Genomic DNA, 26,878 nt, shown 5'->3' with positions numbered 1-26,878 from the left:
CTGGAGCAGTCTTAATTTTACCCTGTGTTATTTATAGGTCATTTGTAGTGTGATGAAACCAGCGTGCATTGCCTTTAAAAAGTTTCCGTTCAAGGGGGGGTCATCATCTCCCATTGGATGTTTAACATCATAAGGCCAGAATAACTGGATGCATTACTTCTCTGACTTCAAGAATTTAGAAACATACATTAGACGGAATGTATTTTTAAAAAATAAAAACCTATTTATCCTTATCAGTATCGGTTTAACGAGTAGGGTAAACCTTTGTATTAATTCTGAACTAAATAATTCCTCTGGTAAACAGCATTATGTCATTGTATTTGTGAAACTTGTACCTTGTTTCTTATCTCCTCCCATTCTGCACTCGCATTCCTGTCATGAAACCCAGGGGCGGACTGGACTAAACCATCTCTATGTAGACGGCTTGGACTTGTGATTTCATTAAATAGAATTTGATAACCGGGCTCTCACCAAAATGTGAATGATAAAAAAAATTGGATATGTATAAATAAACTTTTACCTGTTTGTTGTTCTAAAGTTTTCTTTTAGTGGTTATGCAGCACACAGTTGGGATACGTCTGCACCCCATTCCCGGATAGTGGACTAGTCTTAACACTGCCATGTTGGATGGAACTGGCGCTGGGCTCTCTGGCGGCCGGACTTCCCAGGAAAGTTTTTGCCGTTTTCCGTGTTCGCTCGGTTGCTCTAGTTTTGACCTTATTTTGTGGAGGAGGGGGACCTCGCAATACATTCCTGAGCGGCATATTTTTTTGTTTCTGCAGTCTTGCCGACCCCTGGGATAAAGTGAACCGGTGTGCGGGGTCGGAGCCAGGCCACGGATGACCGAGGGATTGTTTATGTATCTTTTTGGATCTCTTAACGAGTTAGAGTCCGTATATACTTTATAAACTGATCCTCAATAATGAGTGGACATCCGCCGCCACGGCGGCAAACAAATGTCGGCTCGACACTACTGACTTCGCAGGAAAATGAATGTCTTTTCAACCACCTCGGCAGGAAATGCATCGTAAGTTTTCCCATTAATTTGTTCTGTGATAGCGGGCTAAGAAAAAAAGGCTAATGCAGCTAACTTGCACCGTGTATCCCGTCCCGAGAAGGAAAATAAAGATTAGCTGTTAGGTGTAACAGTGCGTTTATGGCCTACAGTTTTTTGTTTTGATTTTAGGGTTTGTGTTGACTGAGAAACATTTGGGATTTCTAACTTGTAAGGTTTGTTTTGACAGTCCAGGCGGCCGGAGAGGGCAAGTAGGTGTAGCGATTGTGTCAAATGTCCCGTTTGCGACGGTGACATTTGGGAAACGACAAGTTTGATTTTACCCTCTGGCCTGAGCCGGTATGATTTTTATCTTGAAGGCTGGACACACCTGAAATCACTCAGGAAATCCTGAAATTCCGCTGTCATTAGCCTAACCGCATCGAGCCTAGCACTGGCAGAGTGCAGTTAATAGTCGGGGTATTGGAGCTGTTAAACCCATCAGCGGAAAACGGGGCAAAGGAATGATTTTTCTTTTTTTTTTTGCACTGGCATTACATAACGTGGCTGAACCTAGGTTGTTTTCGGGAAGTGTGTCCCCCGAAAAGAATGTGCCGAGCAGGCTTGGCTGAGCTCTTGACAAAGCTGACGAGCCGAGAAGCCCTCTGGTAATGCAGGACTTGTCAGTCACAAAAAATCTGACGAGAATCTGTGGGAGTAGCCCGATGTACCGGTGGGACTGCAGTCAAGACCACTAGTGCAGTGTCACGACTCAATGTTGTAAAATAGCCTAATGTTACGTAACATGTTTAGCATTCAGCTGATTCATTTTTATGTCCTCATTAAGCACCATGTCTTGGAGCGACCCACATCCAGTAGATCATAGTGTTATCTCAAGTAACAGATATGCAGCTGCACCTTCACTTCTCCACAGCAATGTCTGCATGTCTTCTAAAAGTTGCATGTCTCATTCTATTGACATTATGATTCCTCATTTCTTTGTGGGCTGACACAACAGAATGGCCATCAGCTGACCATAAAAGAAACTGGGGGCTTAGATCAGTAGATATTTGCCTTCCAAAGAGTCTGTGGCTTACCACAGCCCACATTTAGTTAATGTTCGATAGTGTCACACCCATATTGCTATCTGTTAAATTAATCTATTAGACCACTTATCACACTCCAGAGTTGGGTAATCTTGGCAAAGAGTATTTAGTTTACTTCCTAATTAAGGTCAACAAAATTGTTGAAAATTAAGCGTATGACAGGTTATTTTGAGTTTCAGTTTTACTGTTTGATTTATACTTTTTTTTTGTATTGCTGTGGAGCAGTTTGGTCCCACTATGTTGCAAATGTTACCCTGTGGTTTCATCATGAAAGAATGGCACACCTTCACCTGTTATTGATTACCGTTGCAGAGGAGGCTGGTTTTAAAGTCCAGGTTTTCCAGTTCAATAAAGTGGTCTGTTTTTGTGCGCTCTACGGGAGGCGAGGTCAACAACAGGGATATTAAATTCTCCACTGCCCTTTCTTAGTGACTTGCATGTAATCTGTTCCTGGGTTACTTCCTCATAGTAATCATTGTTTCCTGTAATTGTGCATAGTAAAGGTGTTGCGCTTGATTGACATACAACTGTGTCTTCCTCTTTGCTGCACTAAACCAACCATGCTGTTTGAGATGCTTGTGTGTGCGTATGCACACATGTTTGCTTTGGAAAGGCCATACTTCCTGTCCCATGACACAGTATATCAAGCCTGTATGAGGTCACACGGTTGGATGTCCCGCCTCCTCCTTACACACAGGTTTCTAAGGTGTGCCTGACAACTATGTAACCAGTTTTAAACCCCAGTAACAGGCTTCATCTGGCTTTCTGGCAGTTGTGTCATACAGCATGTGACTGAGACGTGCACTGAGGAACATTCCTCACAGTCCTACGCTCTTGTGTGTTTCTACACGTCTTTTCATTGAAGAGTGAGTTTGGAAGAGACAAAGTGTGTGTGTGTGTGTGTGTGTGTGTGTGTGTGTGTGTGTGTGTGTGTGTGTGTGTGTGTGTGTGTGTGTGTGTGTTAGAGAGGCTCGGGGGAGAGGGAGGCTGGAAGAGACAGACATTGTGTGTGTCTCAATCTAATTAGAATATCCACCAAGTGATGTAGTGGCTGACCGAATGGTTGGCGCTCATGCAACACAATTGTTAATCAGAAAATGTAAAAACCACAATAACTGTTGTTTAACCTTTTTCAGCACCATCATCTTTCTAATCGAGACAGCTCTTACCTACCAGAGTTGCTGTATCTGTAACAGCCTTGTTTGTATACTATTCCTTGTTACAAACTAACAGACCTTTTTATATATAAAATATATCTAAAGCATGAAAGTTTCCCTCAGATTGTTTCCCTTATAACACCTTTTTAAAATATGAATTTACCTGCTTCTATGAACGTTTAAAATGTAATATATGCCATAGAGCTGGGCGATAGAACGATATGTATTGCGAAATAACTTTTTCTCGATAGAAAAATTAATCTACTGCGATAGACCTCATCGCTCTTGTCCTCTTAAAAAAAGAACAGCCAATCCAAATTAAGTAGCGCAGAGCCGAACCAATCACAGCCGCAGCGTCACGTCACGTGACTTGTTACGTACAGCACAAGTGCCAAGCCGCACATGTGTTTTTGTTTGGGAAGCAGCCAGCCGCCGTGCTGCCCGGGTAATGGAGGAAATGAGTGTGCCGACTAGAGAAAAGTCAACCGAGAGCATGACCGAAGGTTACCGAAGAGAAAACAGATGATGGTTCCGATGCCGGAGAGATTGTCGAAAGGAAGAGCCATAGAAGTTCCGTAGTGTGAAGGTATTTCGGCTATTTCAAATCTGACAAAAAACAGAGTAGCGTGCACTGTAAATTGTGCCGAAAGCAAGTCTGGAAATACAATAAAGCGGTGCATGCTCAATCTCTGACTGGAAGCGCTAATTCGTCATTCGGCTTTTGTCAGACTAAAGTAACTGTTAAAACTGTTTGAAAAGCTAAGCTATACAACAAGGAGAGATTGAGAATTTCCTTTTAGTTCTCAGTTTATTTGATATTGACAAAAGTTAGTCAATTTTGTCTGATCTTGTGGGGCGATCATGGCTCAAGAGTTGGGAGTTCGCCTTGTAAACGGAAGGTTGCCGGTTCGAGCCCCGGCTTGGACAGTCTCGGTCGTTGTGTCCTTGGGCAAGACACTTCACCTGTTGCCTACTGGTGGTGGTCAGAGGGCCTGGTGGCGCCAGTGTCCGGCAGCCTCGCCTCTGTCAGTGCGCCCCAGGGTGGCTGTGGCTACAATGTAGCTTGCCATCACCAGTGTGTGAATGTGTGTGAATGGGTGGATGACTGGATATGTAAAGAGCTTTGGGGTCCTTAGGGACTAGTAAAGCGCTATATAAATACAGGCCATTTACCATTTTTGATCTTCTGTAAAACAAACTAAGATTTATTTTTAGAATTAATATTTTGTTTCTAAGTGGAATTGAAAATTTAGTAGTCTTTTTCATTTGTTCTATTTTGAAACTTAAACGCTTTAGCGGCTGCCTTTTGTGTAGTTTGCAATATTTGCCTTTATCTGAAAAAGTCTCATGTTCCTTAAGTACATCTACCCTGTTGAATTTATTATGGGAAATAAATATTTAAATCAAAACAAGCTGCTGATTATTTCACATTTTACTTGTGAGCAACGGCACATTTAAATCTTACAAATATAGTTATTTGGCTTATATCGTGATAGATATCGTTATCGCCTGAAATGAAAAAAACATATCGTGATATGAAAAAATCTTATATCGCCCAGCTGTAATATGCCATAGGGCTGGACGATATATTGAGTTTTGTTTTTTTTAAAAATCGATATTTTTATACGAGATATAAGATGTGACAATATCCTTTATATCGATATAGTCTGTTCTCTTATAATTATAGTTGTGGAGCCACAAGTTTGCCTCTCTTTCGTCCACTTTTGTCTTTACGCAACCTTACTCGGCCTCACCTCTTTCCTTCACTAAACACAACTCCCCCTCCTCCCCCATCGCTTCACCTGCAGGCAGAGACAAGATGGACATGGCAAATCTCCGTTAACGAGTTACTGCGCATCGCCCCATGCGTGGGGCTGGACAGCGTCAACGTGTTAACGAGCTAACCACGCTAACAAGCTAACCACGCTAACAAGCTAACCACGCTAACGCCATGCAGCCCATGCCGTTAGCGTGGTTAGCTCTATATTAACATGCTGTATGTTAATAAAAGTGCCTGTGTGACATCTGGGCCGCAGCTTTGACTAAGAACTCTCTTTTTGTTCTTACTTTATGGCTTTAAAAAAATATCGAGATATATATCATATATCGCCATCCAGCTAAAAAACATCGAGATATGAATTTTGGGTCATATCGCCCAGCCCTAATATGCCATATGTGTTAAGTGGGTTAATCTTGCAAAATAAGAATGGAAGTGGTGCACATACATATGGATTATCAACTGTAGAAATCCCTGATTTAAAACTGTGAAACCACCTGAAGCATAACCTTGTGTATTAAACACATTTCATCCTCCAAAATCATGCATTGAGAAAAAGAGACACCTACAGGTTCACGCACAGTGGTCTCACTCATTAGTTTTACTCATTGGTATTCCTTGTGCTGTTTTACCATCAGCAACACTGACTTGGCAAAAGGTGGAAGGCGTCCAATTCACGCTGTGTGTGTGTGTGTGCGCGCGTGCATGTGCACATGCACAGACTGCTTGATCAGCAGTCCTGTCCTACAGGAAGTCCCGTGGTCGGCCTCCTCTGGTGATTTGTGCTGGAGAAGGGGAACGTGACTCCTTTTTCACTCCACCTTTCCCCTTTTGTGATTTTTTTTTTTTTTTTTTTTTTCTTCTTTCCTTCTTTCCTTCTTTTTAGTCTCACTTTACGTCTTATGTCATCTGTTTCTTTCCCTTTTCCTTGGCTGTCTTTTGTATTTCTTGTATTCTTCCTACTCCCCGTTAAACATAGCGTTGAATGTCCAGAGTTTAACAGATAAACATGAGCCTAGTGGTCTGAGGTGTGGACACAGGCCTCTCCATGTTGATTTTTTTTTTTGTTTGTTTGGGGTTTTTTGTACTTTACCTTCATATCTTTACCAGCTGGAAGAAGATCTAGTAATGACAATAATGAAAAAGCTTTAACAAAATAATTACAGGAGCAGATTCTCAGTGTTGTTGCTTCCTGCTGTTTTTTAGAAGTCTTTCTGTTGTTTTTATTAGTCTACATTAGTACAGACTCACACAGCAGCAGAATCAATTTGTAGTAGTTGTACATGTGTTACACACATGGCACAAAAACAAAGTAATTATTACTCCACACTTTTGAGGGCGGATCAGTCTAAAAGGAATACGCTGCATTTACTTTCGACAGGTGACCTGTCATACAGTTACAGTTGATACACTGTTGGTATCTTACTAATATGGATAGTTTGTGACATGGTCTCTCTAATTATCACTATAGCTGACTACCAAATTCTGAAACATTACACATGCTTTCTCTTTTCCTGTTGATTCATCTCAGCGGTGGTCTGATTTTTCTATTAAATTTCTGTTAAATTTTTGCATTTGATTCCTGCAATCACCAAGGGTGGAAGTGCTCTTTAACCATAAATTGCTTCCTGAGGAATTGAAAATAGAAAGAAAAATTGTAATGTGTTACTAATACAGATAGTGAACTATGTTACTTGATCTTTTACTTGTTGTCATTACTTGCTTATACTAGCTTTCGTTTCTTCCTTTTAATCGACCCCATGTTTATAGTTATATTGCATTAGATTGTGTGCTGCCTGGGCAATTGCATGGTGAGGTCAGTACACATGTAGAAACTAAGTGTTTGAGGATAAGTGCATAAGAGAGAAGAAGAGGGAATTAATTTACTAGAGAATGGTTTGGTGTGTAGGGTCCTTTTGGCCGGGGTTTAATGACGCCATACTCAGAGCCCCACTTCCTGCAGCCTTTGGCCCTGTCAGGAGCAATCAGCGCTCTATGGGAGGATGAATCCATAGAGCCTCAAACCTTGGATACCACACAGGCCCTGTTACTGTGAAAATGCATTACAAAACAGAATTTAAATGATTCTTTCAATCCTGGCTATTTCTGATCAAAATCTAAACCACCAAGAGTTGTAGTGTTAAGAAATGTAATGATTACATAAATGCAGATAAAAATATCTTTTGCAGATGAGCTGAAAAAAAAACTGCCTGTTTTCTGTTGTCTCATTTAATGCTGTGTTTTAGTCATGCAGTTAGTGTGGCTATCATGGCCACTTCAGGAATGGGCTGATGCAGCTTTTTCCAGTTTGAACAATACAGACTTCTAAGCTAAGCTAGAGGTATCCAGTTAGAGAGGAGCTTTAATTTAATAAGCTGTCTTCTTCACTCTGAGTAAGAAACTTTGAATCATCTTTTATGTGTAATTTTTTTTTAAGATAAACTGTATCAAATGAATGCAATCAGCAATACAAATGTACTAAATTGGCATTCATCACTAAAACAATAAATTACAACAGGCTCAAAACAAGTGCTATGATAAATTAAGAATTTATCTAATTTAATGTTGCATCTCATAATTTACACTTTGCTCATTTCAGCTAAGATTGAGTCATACTACAATACTGCATACTGCTGTGATATGGTTGCAACTGAGTGTAACAAAAGCCTTACCTTTCCCTGCTGTTAGTCTATTAGTTGAGCTAATGGGAGACAGGTGAAGGGAAATGATGTCAATCATATTGACATCACATTATGTTTCCATGATAGTACAGTAAATGTTTGCTGACAAGTATTTCTTGGTGCATGACAAAATTAAGAAAAGAAGCATAAAAAGAGATTTCAGTAAGAAGTAAGACAAAAGTAGTACAAACTCATTCTCATACTAAAGTGGGGTTTCCAACAGATTTTGAAAGTGTCTAAGAGTGACCAGAGTGAGAGTGAATAAGCAAGAAAGAGAGGCTCCAACACAAATTGCACTTAAGTTGATGCTTTATTGTAATGTTGAGTTGTCTCTCCCGCTATTGACCCAGTCACTGCTTCCGATCTGTGACATGAGAAAGACAGACCAATATAGAATTGAATTGAATAGATTGTCAGATATCTGTATTTTTTTTTTTTTTTTTTTTTTTAAACCAGGATGGGATCAGTATCAGATCCTAATAGGAGATCAGTTTGTCCCAGTATCGCAGCAGTTCCTCTGAAAGGCCAGGACTGCCATTTGTTTAGCTAAACTCAGCTTGTAGGAAGAGTGTGGAGTCACTGACTGGAAGCATTTTTCTTGCAGAGATATCAGAATTGGCATTATGAGGGCAATAAACAATGCTCAATGGTACCCTGTGTTTTATTTTAGCAGTTAAACCCAGCACAGTGGGCTTTTTTTTTCATATGCAGAAGAAAATTTATCTGCATTTTGACTGCAAAATCAAACTTTTAGTTTCAGTTCAATGGTAGAAGGAAGTGGAAGCTAATGAGGTGTCCATCCAGATATTCCAAAAATCATCATGATGACGTCTGCTGTACTGCAAAGACGAGCCTTGTGGTGTGGTTGTTACCAGTTTCAGTATTACATGTAGAATAGGATTTTTTCTGATGATACTGATCTTGTACTGTGACTGACTTTTGAGGATCTGTCCAAAAAAAAAAGAAAGAAGATATGGACAAAACCACAAAAGCCAGAAAAATACCCCCCTCCCAAAAAATCCCCACAACAAATGTTTGTATATTAGAAAAGGGTGATTTACTTGCCCTGTTTTGGGTTTTTTTTGTTTGTTTTTTAACAAAACCTCTCATTCCCACTAAATTACAAAGAATAATCTAAGGGCTCCTCCGTATGTTGTCTTAATACCTCCAGTACATCCTGGAACTCACTTTAGATGAGGCATTTCCTGTCGTGATGGTATTGCTTTCATGTATGTGTTAATGGCTGTGAACGTGGACCCCCTCAGTGTTAGAAACTCCCTGCAGCAACCTGTAAAAACTGCAGGTGTCTAACCCTGCCTTATGATCATGTCTCTGTGTGCACTACAGGTGTGTTTTTAGTGTGTTTGCACATAATATAATGCCTTTTTGTCTTAAACAAATGTTTGCTTCTTTGCCTTTTTCTATGCCTTTTATTGGGCGTGTATATGGGTTATGCGTTAATATAGCTGGAATTTCTTTGGAATATTTAAATTAAGGAGATGCTGAAATGCATGCAATATTCATAATACATAATTGGAGTAATTATGCATCGAGTCTATATTGTACATGTCATTAAAAACTAGTGAAACTATCAGGGTTTTTTGTTGTTGTTTTTTTTACTTATTTTAAGGCAAGTGGGGTATTTCTGTTCTCTATCTGTATTTCATTTCTAATATTGCTTTATTCCTTTAGGATCCAGCTTGTAAATCTCTGGCACATGGCTGTATAAAACATGCTTTGTATAGAAAATTAACACAGATATTTGCGATTCTCACTCTCCTCCTCCCTCTGTCCTTTTTTCCAGACATTGTCTTCAGGTGTGGTCCAGGTATTCACAGCAGATAGGAGCTCCAGCTGGAACAAGAAATGCTGCGGGGTGGCCTGTTTGGTTAAAGACAACCCCCAACGATCCTACTTCATCAGGGTCTTTGACATCAGGGTAGGTATATGGGAAGCAAGGGGCAATTCTGTGTGTAAAAGATGGCTTCTTATTGAGTTATCGTGATAATAAATTTCAACTTTCTACTTGCCTTATTAGTTGGTTGTTTATTTATTGTGTATTCAGCCGTGCTTCTGTTTCTCCACAGGATGGGAAGGTGATGTATGAACAGGAGCTGTACAACAACTTTAGCATTAGTGTCCCCAAACCATACTTCATCACATTTGCTGGAGATGTAAGTTTTTTCCCTCGGCAGTTACATTTGTCTTTTTACTTATCTTTCTCAACCTCAGGTTAGTTGATAATATTTAGACCCCTGCTTTAAATTTCTTTTGTGTTAACTGTTAGTGTTGCTGAAAAATATTCTCTTGAAAGAAAGTCAGCATTTAGATTGTTCTGCAGTGTGTGACCAAGAAAGAATATCGATAAGGTTTTAGCGATACCTAGAGTAGGAGGGTGGCTCAAGACTTTAACACAGTAATGTACTAATGTGGGTTTTTGGTTTTTAGTTTGTTTTTGGGGGGGATTGTTCAGCTGTGTGTGGCTCTGTTTTTGTGTACTGCTGAGTAAACATTACACCCATGCAGTCTCACATTTTAATGGAATTAGTAGGTACAAGTTGTACTTTCTGTAGCCAGTATGTGGCATTGAAAACCATAAGCCTATGTTTTGGTTCCTTATTTTTTGTTCAAATGTTCCTGAAAGCATGTCTACATCAGTTAAAGTTTACCACAAAGCATATTTCCTTCATCATAATCTTCATTCAGTCCAGAAATTCTGATGGAAACCTGCCATGGAAAGCATGTGTGACCAAACTTCCAGGTGTGCTTACCAAAAGGCACCACCATTAAAGTTACGGAACTAGAAATTTGAGCTTTGTGTCACTTCTAAAGCTTTTCATGTCACAAGACATCTTTATTTAAAGAGAATACAAACTGTTAGCACGGTGGATTAGACTTGAGCTGACCGTAAGCTTTACGGCACTGTTGTTCAGTTGCAGTATACGCATAATGGAAGTGTATTTGGAAACCCATAGATCAGCGGTCCCCAACCCCCGTGCCTCGGACCGGTAGCGGTCCGTGAGTCATTTGGTACCGGACGCGAGAGTTGAGGCTCAGGTGTGGTTTTCAGGGTTTTTATCGGTTTTTCAGCGTTATTTTATCGTTTTTATCGTTAACTCGGTTTTCCTGGGTCTTTTCACGTGTGTTATGAATAAATCTTCCTTTTTTCAGTACCGGTACTAGTTTTTGTTGTATTTTTCCGAGACACCTTAAAGGCCGGTCCGTGAAAATATTGTCGGGGCATAAACCGGTCCGTGGCGCAAAAAAGGTTGGGGACTGCTGCCAGAGACTATCCATAGATATACAGAAGTACCAAAATTCTATTCATAACAGTTTTTTAATTTCTTTTCTGTTTTGTGTGTTCACAGACATGCCAAGTGGGTCTGAACTTTTCCAATGAAGATGAGTGCAAGCGTTTCCGGAACACTGCGGGAGAGCTAATGGGGAGAAAACTGAGGAAAACCGGTACCCACTTATTGCTATCACTGCTTCACCTTAGGTCCTAACTACTGATCTAACTTGCTGGGGGGAGAGAAAAATGACATGATTAGCAAAGTTTTGTCTTATGCTCAACAATCTGGTTTGTCTGATTATATTTCAAGCCAAATCATCACCATTCATCATTAAGTGGGAGCACAAGATCAAATACATTTCTAAACTTGTCATTTTTGAAACTGTTGGATGACAGAACTGGGCAAAAAAAGGTCTAAATTTCAATACATAAGCAATCTTAATCAGAGGTAGTCAATTAATGGAAGATGTGCCTTGGGGCCACATTTAGCTGTTCCTTATGTTTTTAATTTTTTCCTTTGTCTTTTTTTGCCTGGGTCTGTCTGCTGTTATCATCTGCTCTTCTCCTCATCTTATAAAGTTTTCAGAGCTGTTGGTAACACGTTCAGTGAGAGTACGATCCGAATACTGCCCTACTGTGACGTAGTCTTATTTAAAAAAACAAAAAACAAAAAAAAAAAACAGATCTTCAGAGTCATCTTAACAGAAACCTCATAAAGTTGGTGCTGCCAAAAAACTTTCAAACATGTTAACAGAAATTGAAAGCTTTTAGGGGTTTTCCCCACGTACTTCCAAATGGTTCTTCCAAATGTTTCTTTTGACACAAATACCATCACATGACTTTTCAACCAAAACAAATGCATCATAATACTGCACCCAGGCTTTTGGGGAAGAAATATGCTGACTGTCCCAAGGGGGGCACTGCAGTTTCAGAATGAAATGTGCAGAACCAATCAATGATTCCTGCTTCATCTCTCAGGAGTAGAGCATTTCCAGTGCTTTCTTGTAATTTACTGAACATGGCGATTGGTTTGAGAAACCAGTTTTTAAATATTGCACCCCTAAACTATTGTGTCAGTATTTACAGTAACACTTGAATAGCTCCAGATTAAAACAAAACAGGGTCAGGCAGTTTTTCCTTCAGTTCATTTCTTCATGCACCAACAACTCTAAAACTCTCCACCTAAAGACAAAGTCATCCACACAGACTCTCATACTGAACATGAAACTGAAGAGATTCTTATCCACAGCCATCCAGATGCCTTCTCAGACTTGGCACTCAGTTCTTAACTTTGATTATCTTGTGCTTGATTAAAACCGAGCCGTCTCCACTCTGCTTGTTCTGCGGGTCATTTCCTGACCTTTGAATCGATCGTTCTCTTTCATATTTCCCCCTCAGCCCGCTGCATTCGGTGCTTAATCGTATCAACAAGGCTTCCTCTTTTTGATCTTCCACCTCAGGAAAACTCAAGCCATTAGTGTGTGTGTGTGTGTGTGTGTGTGTGTGTGTGTGTGTGTGTGTCCCATGTTAATTAACAACCTTTGAACTTCTAGAAACTAAATGTATTATTGTTAATATGAGATGCAACATCTCTTGTAAAGCCCTCTTGAGTTGTTGATAGTTTAAGTGTGGACTCTAGCTGGTGTGCGTGTGTGTGTGTGTGTAAGAATGTGTGATTTACTCCTTCTAAACACACTAACTGAACTCTGCTTGGCAATTTATTTTTTTCTGAATAACCCTCCATTCAGTGCAATACACGCACAATCCCGCCGAAACCTACAAATCGGCTCTCTTCTCTTTTTAACGTCTGTACTCTGACGCGCTCACACTCATCCGCTTCACATTAACACAGCCCACTACTTAGCACAGGAGTGTAATGACTTAATTTGTCTGTGTGTTCACAGAGAAGAGACGCGACCCTGCAAATGGTATGTTTTCCACTGTTTCTTTCTGAAATGATCAGAAAAGAAGTGTAAAGCCAGAGTCAGACTTGTGTCTGATGGTGTTGGCAAACATTTGTGACACTCTGCTCACTGTGTCATACTGGCAGGGTTTCTGCGTAGCTCATGGTTTCAACGATAGTTCATTTCTTCTTATACTGTGGAGGAAACTACATAGCTACATTGCAGTTTAACTGATAATGCCTACATGAAATGTAAAATGCTAACTACATATGCAAACTACATACACCTGTATAGTTTATTAAGACATAAGCTGTGGGATATGTCACATAGAAAGACTTAAGCATAGCATCTGTCTATTTTACTGAAATTCATGCTGACAAGAAATGCAAAAAGAGGTGACTTGGTCTGAAATAGACAAGGAAAACGTCAGGCCTACAGACTGATTGGCAACCCTCTGGCAATTGGTGGTTGCTTGGGAAAAATGTGTATTCTCTTACCAGTTGATGAGTGGCTACTGGAAGTTGCCAGTAGTCACAAGGTGAAAACTGATCACTTTGCCACCGATGTCACACAGCAACCACTCAGGGGATATACTGGGGTTTTTTCCCTAGCAACCAGAGGTTGCCGGAAGGTTGTCAACTGGTCTCTGGGCCTATGTGACTGAGGTCTAAGCTATCAGCTGGAATGACCTGCCAGTTGACAAGTCATAGGGCAAAACTTTCAACAAGCTTCCCCCTTTCCTGATCTATGGCTTCTAACCATAGTTGGGCGATATCTGGTTTTAGTTTGGTTTAAGTGTCTTTTAATTAGCCAAGCTCATAGCTGGGAACCAGATTTCACTTGGTACCAATTCTGTTGTGATAAAAAGAGGTGAAGAGGAATGTGTGACACTATGGATTCATACTTTGCTACGTTAGTTCTCAAACACTTGTGACAATGAGGGAGAGTTGCTTACTTCCCACACAAAAACAATAAACCTTTATCATGCACTGGTTACCCAAACAGATGACCTTCCTAAAAGGGGATGTACAGAAGCGCAAGACTACAGTTAACTTAATGAAAATGGCACGGAAAAAACTAAACAAACCTGAAAACTAAAAACTTGAAATGTCACTAGAATTTTATCAAAAGTCCCAACAAGCACAAATTCCAGAAACCCAAAGCTCCTCTACGAAACCCCTAAGTTCCTTGAAACACATTTGTAATCCTTAATACTTACTTTTAAGATTGAGTGGCTGTATTATGACAGTGATAATAATATACAGTCAAAACAGCCAGTCTGCATCCTGAGAACATTTTGCCAGCATAGAGCTGTTCCCCTTTGTGAAATACAAAGTAAATAGAGAAGCTGCTTATAGCTGGAAAGACTAGTTGTGAAACAGCTCCAGGAGCAGCTCAAGAAGAAGTGATGTGTTTGACATGAATCATCTCAAGGTTTTTGATGTTGCCTGTTTTGTTTTTTTGGGATGTCTTTTTTTTCTCTCATAAACAATGGTTGTCTGCTATTTGTTTTGATTTGGGGGTGTTTTTGTTTGTTTTTTGTTTTGTTTTTTTAATGAATAATAAATGATTTACTGTATAAACAGTACACAACACATTGCAGGGTGTTATCAAAAACACAGCAAAGAAACTACATGCTCTGTTTCCTATTATTTGTCTTACTCCTTTTAAATTAGCTTTAAACCGCCTGAGAAACATCAACATTTTGTGAGGCGATTCAAGGAAGTTTCATAAATATTTTCTTTGAATGACGGCTTGAGAACTTCTAAGAAATGTCTGATTTGGTATTTTTAATCCTGGTCTGTGTTGGAATGTAGAGCAAAACCATAACATGACACGACATTGCCCCGTAGTGGAGTCATGCCCTCGGTGTAGCGTCATTCTGCCGCTTAGTATGGTCTGAGTAAACAGATGGAATACATTTGTGGATGTGCAGACGCTTGTGTTCTGGACATGTGTCACAAGACACACAGCCTAGTTTGAGACAGCAGTGATGAAGTAGTTTTAGACTGGAAGATTTGGCCCATATATTTGTTTGTGTGCCAGCATAAAGAGGTATTAACTTAGACAAGTATTTGGCTGATGCTTAGATTGGGGGTAGGTTAATGGAATTGGGCATGATGGTATTCTGATTGTATACATAAACATAATGTAAATCAGCTCAGGATTCATATTTTGGACTTTGAGTTGGTATTCATATGCAGCTTTTTCAAGGTCAGAGTTGGAAATGACAATTCAAAAACTGGTTTCTAAAGGCAACTTGTTCTATATACCTGTGCCCAGTAAAGCAGCCACCTATCCACCTATCCAAATCCCATTTCTATCTTGGATTTGCCGTGCATGGTCTCTTTTTGTGGAAAGGTACTTTTTGCATAAGTAAGTTAGTCAATTTCCAAAGGAAATCCCTTTGGAATTTCCTCTCCATTCCTAACTGTCTTTCTCTCCTTTCCCATCACTGCATCATCACTCTGTTACTGTCATCTCTAGTCTGGTTTTTGCTGTCCTCTCCACTACTCCTGCTGCCTGGTTGAGCACTTGCCTGCTCATCAATTATCCTCATCTGCCCTCCCTCTCTCTTCATTTAATCAGTCTGTTTTCTCTCTCATGTTTTTATCTATCGCCCTGCCCTTCTCCCTCTTTCTTTCTCTCCACTGATTCATCATGTTTTAGAAACCCCAGAGATTATTGTGGGATTATGACATGGATGGGTTTTAATGGTTACGTAAAACAGAGGCACAAAATCCAGAATAACTTGCTGGGATTAGATATGTTTTGCAGGAAAAGGGAGGAGGTAGTGGACAGACTGGTGGTGAAATGATCACAGCCAGCCAATCCGGGCATTACAATCTTGACAGTAGGGAGTCGAAGGGGATGAATAAGCTTTAGCCGCTGGCTGGCAAAGTTTTGGCTTTTTCCCCCTTTCCAAATGCATTGTTGGATGTTAGCTTTTTCAGCTGAGGAAGGAACCATATAATCATCATCAGATGCAGGAAATCTATTCAGTAAATGAAGACTCGGATCCATCACATCTTCTTGTATCGTTTTGGAAGCAGAAACATCCTTCTGAACTGGATTCACATCTGACACAACGCAACAAGTGGATAGTCTTTGATTGATAGCTCAGACGTATTGTTCACCAGACATTTCTGCACCTCTTTTTTTTTTTCTTTTCTAAATTGAGAAAGAAGACCTGAGATCTTTTTGCTGCCTTTAAATCCGACCTCGTTCCCGCCTTATCTTTCATGCCAAGCCAACAACTACGATGATGTTCTGCACCACCTTTCTTTCTGCTCCTTCTGAGGAACTTAATTGTGAAGCTTCTGGAAGAGGAGCAACTATGGGAGGTGGAGGGCTGAGCCCAGGTAGCTGCCTGTCTTCCTTACATTGCCTGGTTCTCCCCCAGGATGAACTGTACCCATCTCTTTCTGACCCCACTGCTCGACTTTCCATCTGCTCTGAAGACCGAGCTTGCAACTTGGTGGACAAAGTGCTTGTAGACATCAGTGTGACCACCTGCAATGCAAGAAGCAGCAGGTGTATTTGGGATAACCTGAGAAGGCGACGCAGTCGGTCTGCATCGCCTTCACCCAGCAAAACGCCCAACAGACCTTGTAGCAAGCGTGTCGGAGGTATGTCTTTCATTTGAGGTGCCAATTGAAAGTTGTACAATTCTATTGTAAAGGCTGGAGTTGTTTCGCACGATGGGATCAGAGATGCTCACTGCTGGGCTAGGAACAGTGATTGTAGGTTTCTTTGGTTGAGGATCCTTTAAAGGAGAGGCGATGTCTAAGGAACCCCTGAAAAGGTTAGCTATTAACAGTCCAGGCTACACAGCAGCAAGTGTGTTTTATTGCAGCCTAAGAGCAGTGAGTGATTTGATGACATGATGTGTCATCAAATCAGAGAAAGTGTGTTGTCCCTACTTTAACCTGGGAGAGTAATGGAAACAGTTTTTTGCAGCTTTCAGTTACACAGCACAATATTAGCATTAATCGGTAAATATTTTTACACTCCTTAGCTTTGGGTTCCCAAATCCCCATTCTGAGAACCACTGTGGTTGAGACAGTAGTAGTGCTTGCTTGTTGTGTGACTGCTGGTTTGCAGATAAAATTACCATGTGACTTATTGACTATATTGGTAATCTTGCATTGCCTGTGTCCATTCTCCTTCATTTTAATAGCTGGAAAACAAAAAACAAATGAACTTGTTCATTACTTTAGTATGTAAACAGACATTTTTCGTTGTTTGTGGTCAAATAAAGTCTGCTCTCTGTTCTGTGTATGCCTTCTCCTCTTGGACCTCCCTGGTTATGTAATCCATAATAAGAGCAAATCTATTAACTGTCTAGACCAAGGATGGCAAACTCATTTTACCTCACAGGTCAAACACAGGCTACTTTAATCTTATGTTGGCGGAAGCAGTGAAACTCCTATTTCTGTGAGTGTACAGAGAATTAGCCACACATTTAATCAATGAGATGTCTTACTGTATTAAAAAAAGAACAGTATGTCTCAGTTTTTTAATTATTTCAGTGTTGTATGAATTGCTATTAGGGATGTCTTTATTAGCAGGAAAAGGTGTAACACTTGTGAAAATACAGTTAAAAGTCTAGAATTTATGTGCTCCTTCACATTTTCCAAAGTCATCCAGTGGGCCAGATTGGGGTCTTCCCCAGGCCTATTCTGGCCCCCGGGCCTTGTGTTTGAGACCCATTGTCTAGACAATTGATGAGGACCAAAACTGAAGAGAACAAGGTTTTGAACACGTTTTAGACAAAAATGTACAAAGTCTTTAGTCTTAATGATGTTTAGCTTCATCTCTCTGTCTTAACTAATGTGATTATTTAGTTTAAATACCCCAGGGAAGTATGAAAAATGCTATTATTTATCATATACTGAATATTCTGACATTGTTTTCTCACCAACAGATTTAAATAACATGTGCAGATCTCCACACAGTCTGTAATAGTCATTAAAGGATGATTTAAGCACATAAAGTAAAAGCACAAACTCTATTTCTATATAGAGCCAGGGTCACAGGTCATGTTTTATGGCTTGTTAAACACTTTTATGGCATTTTAATCTGAAGACAGTTCGTGCATTAGGCGTTTAAAGACACTTCTTTAGATGTAGGAGGAAAATCCTTTGTTGTTTTATATGAGCTGTAACTTTAGTACTGTCTTCTTCATTTTCCAGGACCCGCATTGCCCATGGCGACTGTCGATATCAAAAACCCAGAGATCAACAGCGTTCAGCGTTATCACAACAATTCTCAGATGAACAACATTGTGCACTCTTCCTTTCCTAAGAGGGAGAAAAAAGTCAAAGGGGGGAAGAAGAAGAGGTTGACAAAGGCAGACATTGGCACACCGAGCAACTTCCAGTGAGTGAGCCCAGGGTTGTTTGTTTAAGGTCAGAGGTAAACGCTGACCTTTGGTCTCCTTGGTAAACTGTTTTCCCTGGATTTTGTGCTTTTTCCAGTATTGTATTTTTTTGTAGGTTGTGTTTTTACCACTTACCATGAATTTCATATAAATTGAATGCCATACTTTTCCTACACAAATGCCTGGAGTTCACATAAGTGCAACAAATTGGACTGTCATGCATAAATTAAATCAGAGCAGCGCTGCAGAGTTTGACAGCACTAGGTGGCGCTACAGCAGCACAAAAAGCTTAAAAAGTCAGCTGTAATCCTGGTTCCCGCTTTGACAATTTGCTCTTTACAAAGCCTAATAATCCCACGTCACAGCCAGCATGAACTGCTGCACTATTACTCCATTTCCAAAATTTTAATAGCCATTAGTCAATCACCCATTTACCCTTATAAATAATACATTTAGTTAATTATGCAGCACTTGGAGAAATTACACATGTTGTATTTTATAATGTGGTTTTTAAGACACAGCAGGAATAATTAAATGAATTTTAAGCAGCGCTAACGTTGAAGGTAGTCCTCTGAGAAAGTCAAAAGTAGCATTTAAAGCTATGCTATGAGTTTCAGATGTCTTAAAATTTGATATAAAAGTTTGACACATTTGCACTGATGAACTTCTGCATCTGAAGAAGAGGTGAGGGGGTGGCAGCACTAATCCATTTAGTGCCATCCTACAGAATAAATAATTAGTTGAATATAGGAAACATCATGTACTGTCTATGTATTCTGCCCCCTTCCTGAACACATCATGTCTCACATGCTCTCTCTTCTCCTTTTCTCACAGGCACATTGGACATGTAGGATGGGATCCAAACACAGGCTTTGATGTAAGCAGCATCCACAGAACCTAACACTAATATGTACATGTTTGTTGTGCGTGTCTGCACATGTCAGCTATGTGACCTCTAGACATTTGTGTGTAGCTCATCCATATGTCAAGTAGGCATCCCTCTTCTTGACAGATAGTTTAAATTTTAATACTGGCTCCCAAATATTAATCTGAGCTGTGTGGCTGAGCCATCCGGAGTGTTACACAAGGAGATTTTTTTTATTTATTCATTTTTTTTGGTGATGTAGGGAATCAACCCACATCTGCATAATCCATGGACTCGTTCCCAAAAAGCTTCATCAGTAACTCTGTTGGACTCTGGATGATAGCTCTGAGATTATACAGGTCAAAGAGACTTGGTCTCCCTGTAAATGAAAAAATGAATTTCAGATGATTTTGGTTTCATAAGTTAATGCTTTCAAGGAGATTTTTTTTTTTTTTTTTTTTAAATGAGTGACGTCAGTCAAACAAAACCTGCTCACCTCTTAAATCCTCAGGCTTTTAAAACCTAGGCACAAATTGGAGGATTCATAAAAGGGTAAGGGATATATTTTATAATCTGTTCTTCAGGTACTTTTAGTAAAGTCAAAGTAAAGAACTTCCCCTTAAACAGAAGGTCTTTTTTTTTAATAGTCTGCTTGAATCAATTTGTCAAACCTGTCATATTATTAGAAAGCCAGATTAAATGTCATATTGAGGTCTTCATCTCTTGCAACTTGATCTCGACTTGCAACAGAGCATTTTCTGCTTCCAGAGTCCACTCCTGTAACAAGTCCTACACAGACCTTTGGTAGCTCAGAACTGAAACCACCAGGTGGCACCATAACGGCTGATATTCTGGCCTTTTCTCGAGCCCACTCTTATTTCAGCTTTTTATTTAGAAATGTCTCCCCAAAACAACATGACATTGACAGAAAGTTACTCCTCACATTCAGCTTTTGATTTGGCTCAGAGTGCATCTCCTAAAACTTCAAAATATTCTTTGATATTTTCTTGAAAATATTTCCTTATAATCTTATTTCCGTGAACGATAAAGGTATTTTTCTAGTTGATGTTTGTCTGAAATTCCTGTTTGTACATTTGCAGCTGCACATAATCTGATTATCTGTGGGATAACCTGAACCTAAAGTGTAGGTGCAGAGGCTAAATGTCATGTTTAAATCTCTGTTTATTCTTCAGCTGAATAACTTGGACCCAGAGCTGAAAAACCTGTTTGATATGTGTGGCATTTCTGAGGCTCAGCTAAAGGATAAAGAGACCTCTAAGGTCATCTATGATTTCATCGAGAAGAACGGAGGTGTAGATGCTGTCAAAGATGAGCTGCGGAAACAAGGTACGGCCACAGAAACGAATATGTAGCCCGGGTTTTCATATCTTGATATAAGAAATAGGAATTTAACTATACTGTTAAATTTGATGTATGTGCGTGTTTGTGCAGGACACTCACCCTCTGAAAATGTGTTTAATGGGTTGATTGTCTTTAATTGACAATCTAACTAGTGTGGTGGTTTTATCCCCAGGTCCGCCCAGGTGGAGTGGTAGGTTTCTATGCATGACCTGCTGTGACTGTGCATGTAGAGTCAAACTATGAATCCGAGCTGTTTCAGGTCTTCAGTCTTTTTAGTAAGATGTTTGCTGTTTTGCACCTGATTGTTCTCGAGTTGGATGTGCTGTCGACTCTCTGGAGACATACCAGCTGTTTGTCACGTTAGACAGGTTTCCTTTGTTTCACGGAAACATTGTCCTGCAATGACACTACTTTAAATACTTTGTTTCTATCTAACCTCTCACATGAACTTCAGCCACACTTGTAAATGTTTGGCCCGTCATGTTTTAAACACTTTGCACGTGAATTTACGTTTGTTTAACCAGGCTTTAGTCGTCAGTGAAGCAGAGCCAAACTAGCTTTTTGAGCTTTGGAAAGCATGTTTTTAAATGGTGTTCACATACTTGGAATGGGGATACGAAGTCCAATTTGGGAGTATTAACATCTTTCTTTGAAAGTTTGTGGACATTTTTTTTTCTCAATACAGATTTTGTGAACAAAAAAACCCCACCAGTTATTTGCAAGAAGGCTGCTCCTTCACTCAACTCTGTAATTGCATGGCTTTGCGCAAGAGGACCTGACGAGCACTTCTTGACTGAGATTCCTTAAAATCTTTAGGAATTGTCCAGATTTTCCTCTGCCCTTCATTAAAATTATATGTAGAGAATAAAAAGGAAAAATAACCTGTAGGGGATACAGTGTGAACTACAAATGGTTCAATCACAAGTTTCTGCTTTAACCTTTTTCTTCTCCTCCTTTTCTTCAGCACCTCCACCTCCACCTCCATCCAGAGGCGGCCCTCCTCCCCCCCCCCCACATCACGGCTCCGCCCCTCCCCCACCACCACCTCCCGCACGGGGACGAGGTGCACCTCCACCTCCTCCCCCCTCCAGAGCTCCCGTCTCTGCACCCCCGCCTCCCCCTCCATCACGGCCAGGCATATCTGCTCCACCGCCGCCTCCTCCCAGCCGTGGCCCACTCCCGCCACCCCCTCCACCGGTCCACGCATCCCTTCCCGTTGCACCTCCCCCACCACCCCCGCCTCCCCCCTCATCCGGCGCTGGCGCACCACCTCCTCCTCCTCCCCCGCCACCTCCTCCTGGCCCTCCACCCCCAGCTCCTCCACTCGCCACAGAAGCTAACGGAGGGGACAGCAGCCTGCCGACATCTGGAAACAAGTCGGCGCTGCTGAGTCAGATCAGAGAAGGAACCCAGCTTAAAAAGGTGGAGCAGAAAGAGAGGCCAGCATCCAACGTGGGCAGAGACGCGCTTCTGGACCAAATCCGACAAGGAATCCAACTTAAAACTGTGAGTATTCATCCATCCCACACGGCATCTCTCCATCCGCTGTGCTTTCTTTGCGTGCTTTAACCACCACGTTTTATGTATTGTCTTTACAGAGGGACGATAATAATGACTCAGCACCTGCCTCACCAGCCCCATCATCAGGCATTGTTGGGGCCCTCATGGAGGTGATGGAGAAAAGGAAAAGGGCTATTCACTCTTCAGGTACTTTCAAATATATCAGTCTTTATCACCTACTCAGCTATCGCTACAACATATATCTGTAGTTAAAACTAGGACTATCTTTGTTTCCTGTTGACTACCAATTTTTACCTCTCAGCCAGAAAAGGCCGATGGGGTATGACCCCGGCATTTGTGAATGCGATGACTGAAAAAAACCTGTCTGACTGACTATGAGGCAGTGTAGGATTTTCAAACTGATACCTTAGATGCATCTACTAAAAATCTCAGATGAGTTTCTATCTCAGTGGCCTTGACCTGAAGGTCAGAGGTCAAGTTTTCCACCCGTATTGAACATGATTTTATTAGTAAAGCATTTAAATTCAAGCTTACCTGACACACTGTTAGCAGCCTATAATAAGTACTGATGTAAATCACCCTGCAAAAAAGGAATGGAAGTGATCTTTATCAGTTAATTTCATTGGCTGTTTTACATGGAACAAGGTAGGGCAGCCTTGAGTCTCTTAGTGTTTTTCCACTTTTAGTTGGCATTCACACAAATTCAGCTCCATATATCGAAAACGGTTTCACATGAAGTCAATGCAAACTAATGAAACTTTCTTAAGCTATTCTTGTGCTACGCAGTCATCGAACAGTTTTATAAACTGAAATACAACAAGGGGAAAAAAAGCTTGTCGTCGATCTCGGAGCGTTTTCCCTGAAGAGGCTTGTCAGCACCACCAAGTTTACACCAACTGCAGTCATTTGAACGTCATTTACTCTAAATCTGATGACATTTAAAGAATACAATGGAATAAAGTAGCCCTTTTATTGTCATTGTACACGTACAACCAAATTGTGGAACAACTTCCTCATCAGTCGAACATCCTCATGATTTTTTGTTTTTCACTTTCTCATTTAAAAACAAAACAAAACATGAAAGTCACCCTCAGAGAATTTTGAACAACAGTATAATTCATCATACATAGCCTCTGTGTAAATATTGCTGTTTTATTGCCTGCATTAAGCACTTTTCATCTCTTTCAGCCTAGATAACATGATTTTTCTTTCTACAGATGAGGATGATGATGATGAAGATGATGAAGACTTTGAGGAGGAGGATGAGTGGGATGACTAGTGTTTGTTTGTTTGTTTTTTTTTCTTTTTCTCCCCTTCCCAAACCCCCCATTCCTCAATTCCCCAACCAAATGATCACAACACTAAAATTGTATTTGGAAAAAGAAATCGTTAATTTCAAAATTATTAATGTAAATGTTCTATTGATTTGCTGTATATTTTTTGTTGCCTTCATGCCTTTTTATTAATCTGTGCAATACCTCATTTAATCTGTAAATGTTTGTCATTGTCATCTTCGGTCGTCGGCCCTTCATCTTCTCCCTTTACGCCTTATTGGCTGGATCTGTCTCTTGATAGCAATATGTCTCATCTCTCATTTTAAGTGTCCCTTGCCCCCCCACATCACTCCCTCATCTGTCACTCAGGCATCTTTCATATCTGCTGCCTCCCATTGCACACGTTCCCAGTCGTCAGTTTAACGTGCAATTTTATATCAATTTGTCTTTCAAATTTCAGAGTTAAATGTAGTTTTGGGGTGGTAACTTACAAAACAGGTCGCCACAGATCTTTTGATTAGTCGTATCATCGTTGTTCATTAGGAGGGAAAAGAATTAACTATTTTCATACCCTACTGCTCTGTAGTTTATTTTTACGTATTCAAATGATCCTAGTTTAGCACTCATATTTTCTTAAAACAAAGAGGATTTTTGGAATATTTAGCTTCATTTGTTGTGGACTGTAAATTTTCTCCAGAGTTTGAGTCTTGTTATATTTTTGCACAGATTAAAAAGAGGAGACTCGCTGCATGAATACAGGACATTTTTCAGGTCTGCTTCATTATGGAAATTACATACGCTTTAGGTAATGAGACAGAAATACACCTGAACATGAAGCTTTTTTTATTTCATTTGTTTTTAAACACACAACACTACATAGAGTACATGAATGGAGGTAGCCCACAGTGTTATGGCAGGCTATCTGTTGTGATTTTTAGGGTTTTGGGGTGTTTTTTTTTTTCTTTCTTTTTTTTCCAACAACACTAAAGATTCAGCTGAATCTGTGTTCTGTTTTTTTACAATAGCAAGCAGAGTATTAATAAATGCCTGTTTGTTGAAATCAGGTCATTCATCATGTAAAACTTGTGGAATAAAGACATTTTAGTTTTCATACCTGATGCTTATCATGGGTCCATATGCAAAGTTACTGTGCAGAAACACCAGGGCTAACATCATGTACTTCCTGCTATAGGAAGAAATGCATTCATGGCATTCTTCTAACAAGTATCATTATTTTAGCTAACTGTAAATCATGAGGTGTAACATAGGAATTACTTCCATAAAGAACTCTGTGGTTAACAGTTCTCTACAAAGACTAAAGATGCAAGCTGTCATTTGATCTGAACTAAAAAAAGGAAAACGGTTATCAGCAAGTTTAACATTTTTTATTTAATGTTAAATAGGACAAAATACTTAAGTCACAACTAGTTAAAAATCTGCTTAATTGTTAGAGAACTGTAATTTCCACAGTTGTGCAAATTCCTTCTAACCTGTTTGTCTGTAAAGTGATATTGTATAACAACTTTTGCTAAACAGCAGTTGATAAGTTTTCCTTTAGTGCTTTCTGTCTGAAAGGTTCTGCAAGATATGGTTAAAATTATCCGTCAGCACAAACCATCTTTTCCTGAATGTGTGGAATAGCTTGCTTATTTCCTACAAATTTAGATCTTAATTACAAATCAAGTTAAAATTTCAAGTTGGGTCTGTCAAAATTTTGATTTAAATATATCTCAAAATTTCAAGGTTTTTTTTTGTTTGTTTTTTTTGCATTGGCAGAAAATGGCTTTAGAAGCTAAACAAAATTATGACAGATAATGGAAAATAAAGAAGGCAAGTCACTTCTACTAGTGAGCAATGGTGACAAATGACAGGTATTGGTAAACCCTGTATTATAAAATTAGCTCTAACAGCAGCCATAAATGGAAAATGTTAACATTTATCATAAAGTAATATATTTTCTGTTATTGTTGGCAAACATTAACCATTAGCATATGTTTATAGCACACATTAAACCCTTGGCCTCAAAAATAGAAGTAACCTGACTTCCAACCTGTACATAATCAGTGAAGCATCATGAAGACTGATTGGTATGGTTTAGCTAACCATATGCTAGCTGCTTATGCCAGAACAATAAACGTGGCAGAGAAAACCGTGAACTGAACTAAGGGTGAGGAGTACCGCTCGCCAAGAAAGGGGGAAAAAATCTAAAACCTGTTGCTGTGTCATAAGTTGTCATGTTTAGTAATTAAACCTTAAAAAAAGCATATTAGCATTCCAGTCTGGGTAATTTTGCTAATACGTTTCTGGATAATTAAAAAAAAAAAAAAAAGGCCAATACAGCACTCGCAGTGCGTGAAGTTTCTTGAAAAATACTGTGATTGAAAACATTTAAAGCTTTTCAAACTATAATTCCTTTCCTTCTGTTTGCTGTTTAAGAAAACAAATATTTCCTTCAAATTATGTCTTTGAGAGACAAATTGCCACTTGCTTGATTTTCTAACTGACCTCTTTTTTTTTTTTTTTTTTTTTTTGGTCAAATACTAAGATACTTCTTGGGAGAAAAACTAGCCATGTTTTGCTGATGTTAGCTTCTGTAGGTAACTCGGTTAATAAGACGTTGTGAATCCCAAGTCTTACCAAAAAGGCTGGACGAATAATGACTCTTACAATGTACACTCCAATAAAAGGTTGATATATACGTATTTTGTTATTTGGACTCGTTGCTATGTTTGTTGTTTGTTTTAACCTTCACATCTTGTCACAATGGATGTCTCCTCCAATCTTTGCCTTTCGTACAAAACCACTGGTAAATCTTTTGTTGTAGGTCTCACAAGACATGGTAACATTCCTTTTCTATAATGAAGAGGTAAAATGAAAGGAGATCACAATCATGTCAGTCCAGCATGTAATGTGAGCAAGGAATGTAGGTCCCATCACCTACAGATCTGGAAACAGCTGGACAGAGGATTATCACAGCCTTTACTGACCCAGGTAGAATAAAGGGCAAAACATGGCTGCAGTCCTGACTGTGAATTTCAGCTGTTGATTCTTAAAATTAAAAAAAATAAGATTTTTTTTTTTTTTTTTTCCCCTTGTGATCAGAATGAGCTCATGTGAGGTAACAAGATAATAGTAGTCCAGTCCATTGAGGCTGTGTTACCTTATTTGACAGGAGTCTGTAAATCTAAGCATGCATTTCTTTGTATTTGGTGCCACTTGATGAATATCAAAATGCATTATACTCTAAGTAAATGAAGAAAGCTATATACACGCACAAGACAGACACAAACACAAGAAAGAAAGACTGAGGAAATAATAATTGGCCTTTCCATGTTATTTATAGACATGTATTGACCACAACAGCTCTGTGCTTTGGTCATTTATTTTTAGTAAATAGCCACATCAGCTGGTCTGTTATCTTCCCTGTCTTCTGGTGAGCTTATGAAAGGGATTAGGGCAGGTATGGCACTTTCCATCAGTGTGCTCCTACTTTGATAGACTACTTCCACAGAGACCAGCACACACAAAGAGAGAAAAAGCTTTTATATAAGCAGAAGCACTT

General features: G+C 39.7%; 1 protein-coding gene across 3 annotated transcripts; it reads left to right on the top strand.

The window, feature by feature from the left end:
- Positions 1 to 585: 585 nt before the first annotated feature.
- Positions 586 to 25,646, top strand: LOC113008847 (neural Wiskott-Aldrich syndrome protein-like). Of its 3 annotated transcripts, XM_026146674.1 has the most exons (11): positions 586 to 1,027; positions 9,520 to 9,654; positions 9,803 to 9,889; positions 11,084 to 11,180; positions 12,912 to 12,935; positions 18,107 to 18,293; positions 19,129 to 19,171; positions 20,353 to 20,506; positions 21,486 to 22,027; positions 22,120 to 22,228; positions 23,260 to 25,646. In XM_026146674.1, exons 1-11 carry the CDS (start codon positions 923 to 925, stop codon positions 23,319 to 23,321), a joined length of 1,545 nt encoding a protein of 514 aa, XP_026002459.1. In that variant the 5' UTR covers positions 586 to 922; the 3' UTR covers positions 23,322 to 25,646. The 3 variants fall into 3 exon arrangements, with proteins under 3 accessions (XP_026002459.1, XP_026002460.1, XP_026002461.1); XM_026146675.1 differs by lacking the exon at positions 12,912 to 12,935 and having other exon boundaries at positions 588 to 1,027; XM_026146676.1 differs by lacking the exons at positions 586 to 1,027; positions 9,520 to 9,654; positions 9,803 to 9,889; positions 11,084 to 11,180; positions 12,912 to 12,935 and adding an exon at positions 14,439 to 16,540.
- The last annotated feature ends 1,232 nt before the right edge of the window (positions 25,647 to 26,878 follow it).

This window comes from Astatotilapia calliptera, chromosome 17, assembly GCF_900246225.1.
Source record: "Astatotilapia calliptera chromosome 17, fAstCal1.2, whole genome shotgun sequence".
Lineage (NCBI taxonomy): Eukaryota > Metazoa > Chordata > Actinopteri > Cichliformes > Cichlidae > Astatotilapia > Astatotilapia calliptera.
This window is presented reverse-complemented; position numbering and strand designations above follow the sequence as displayed.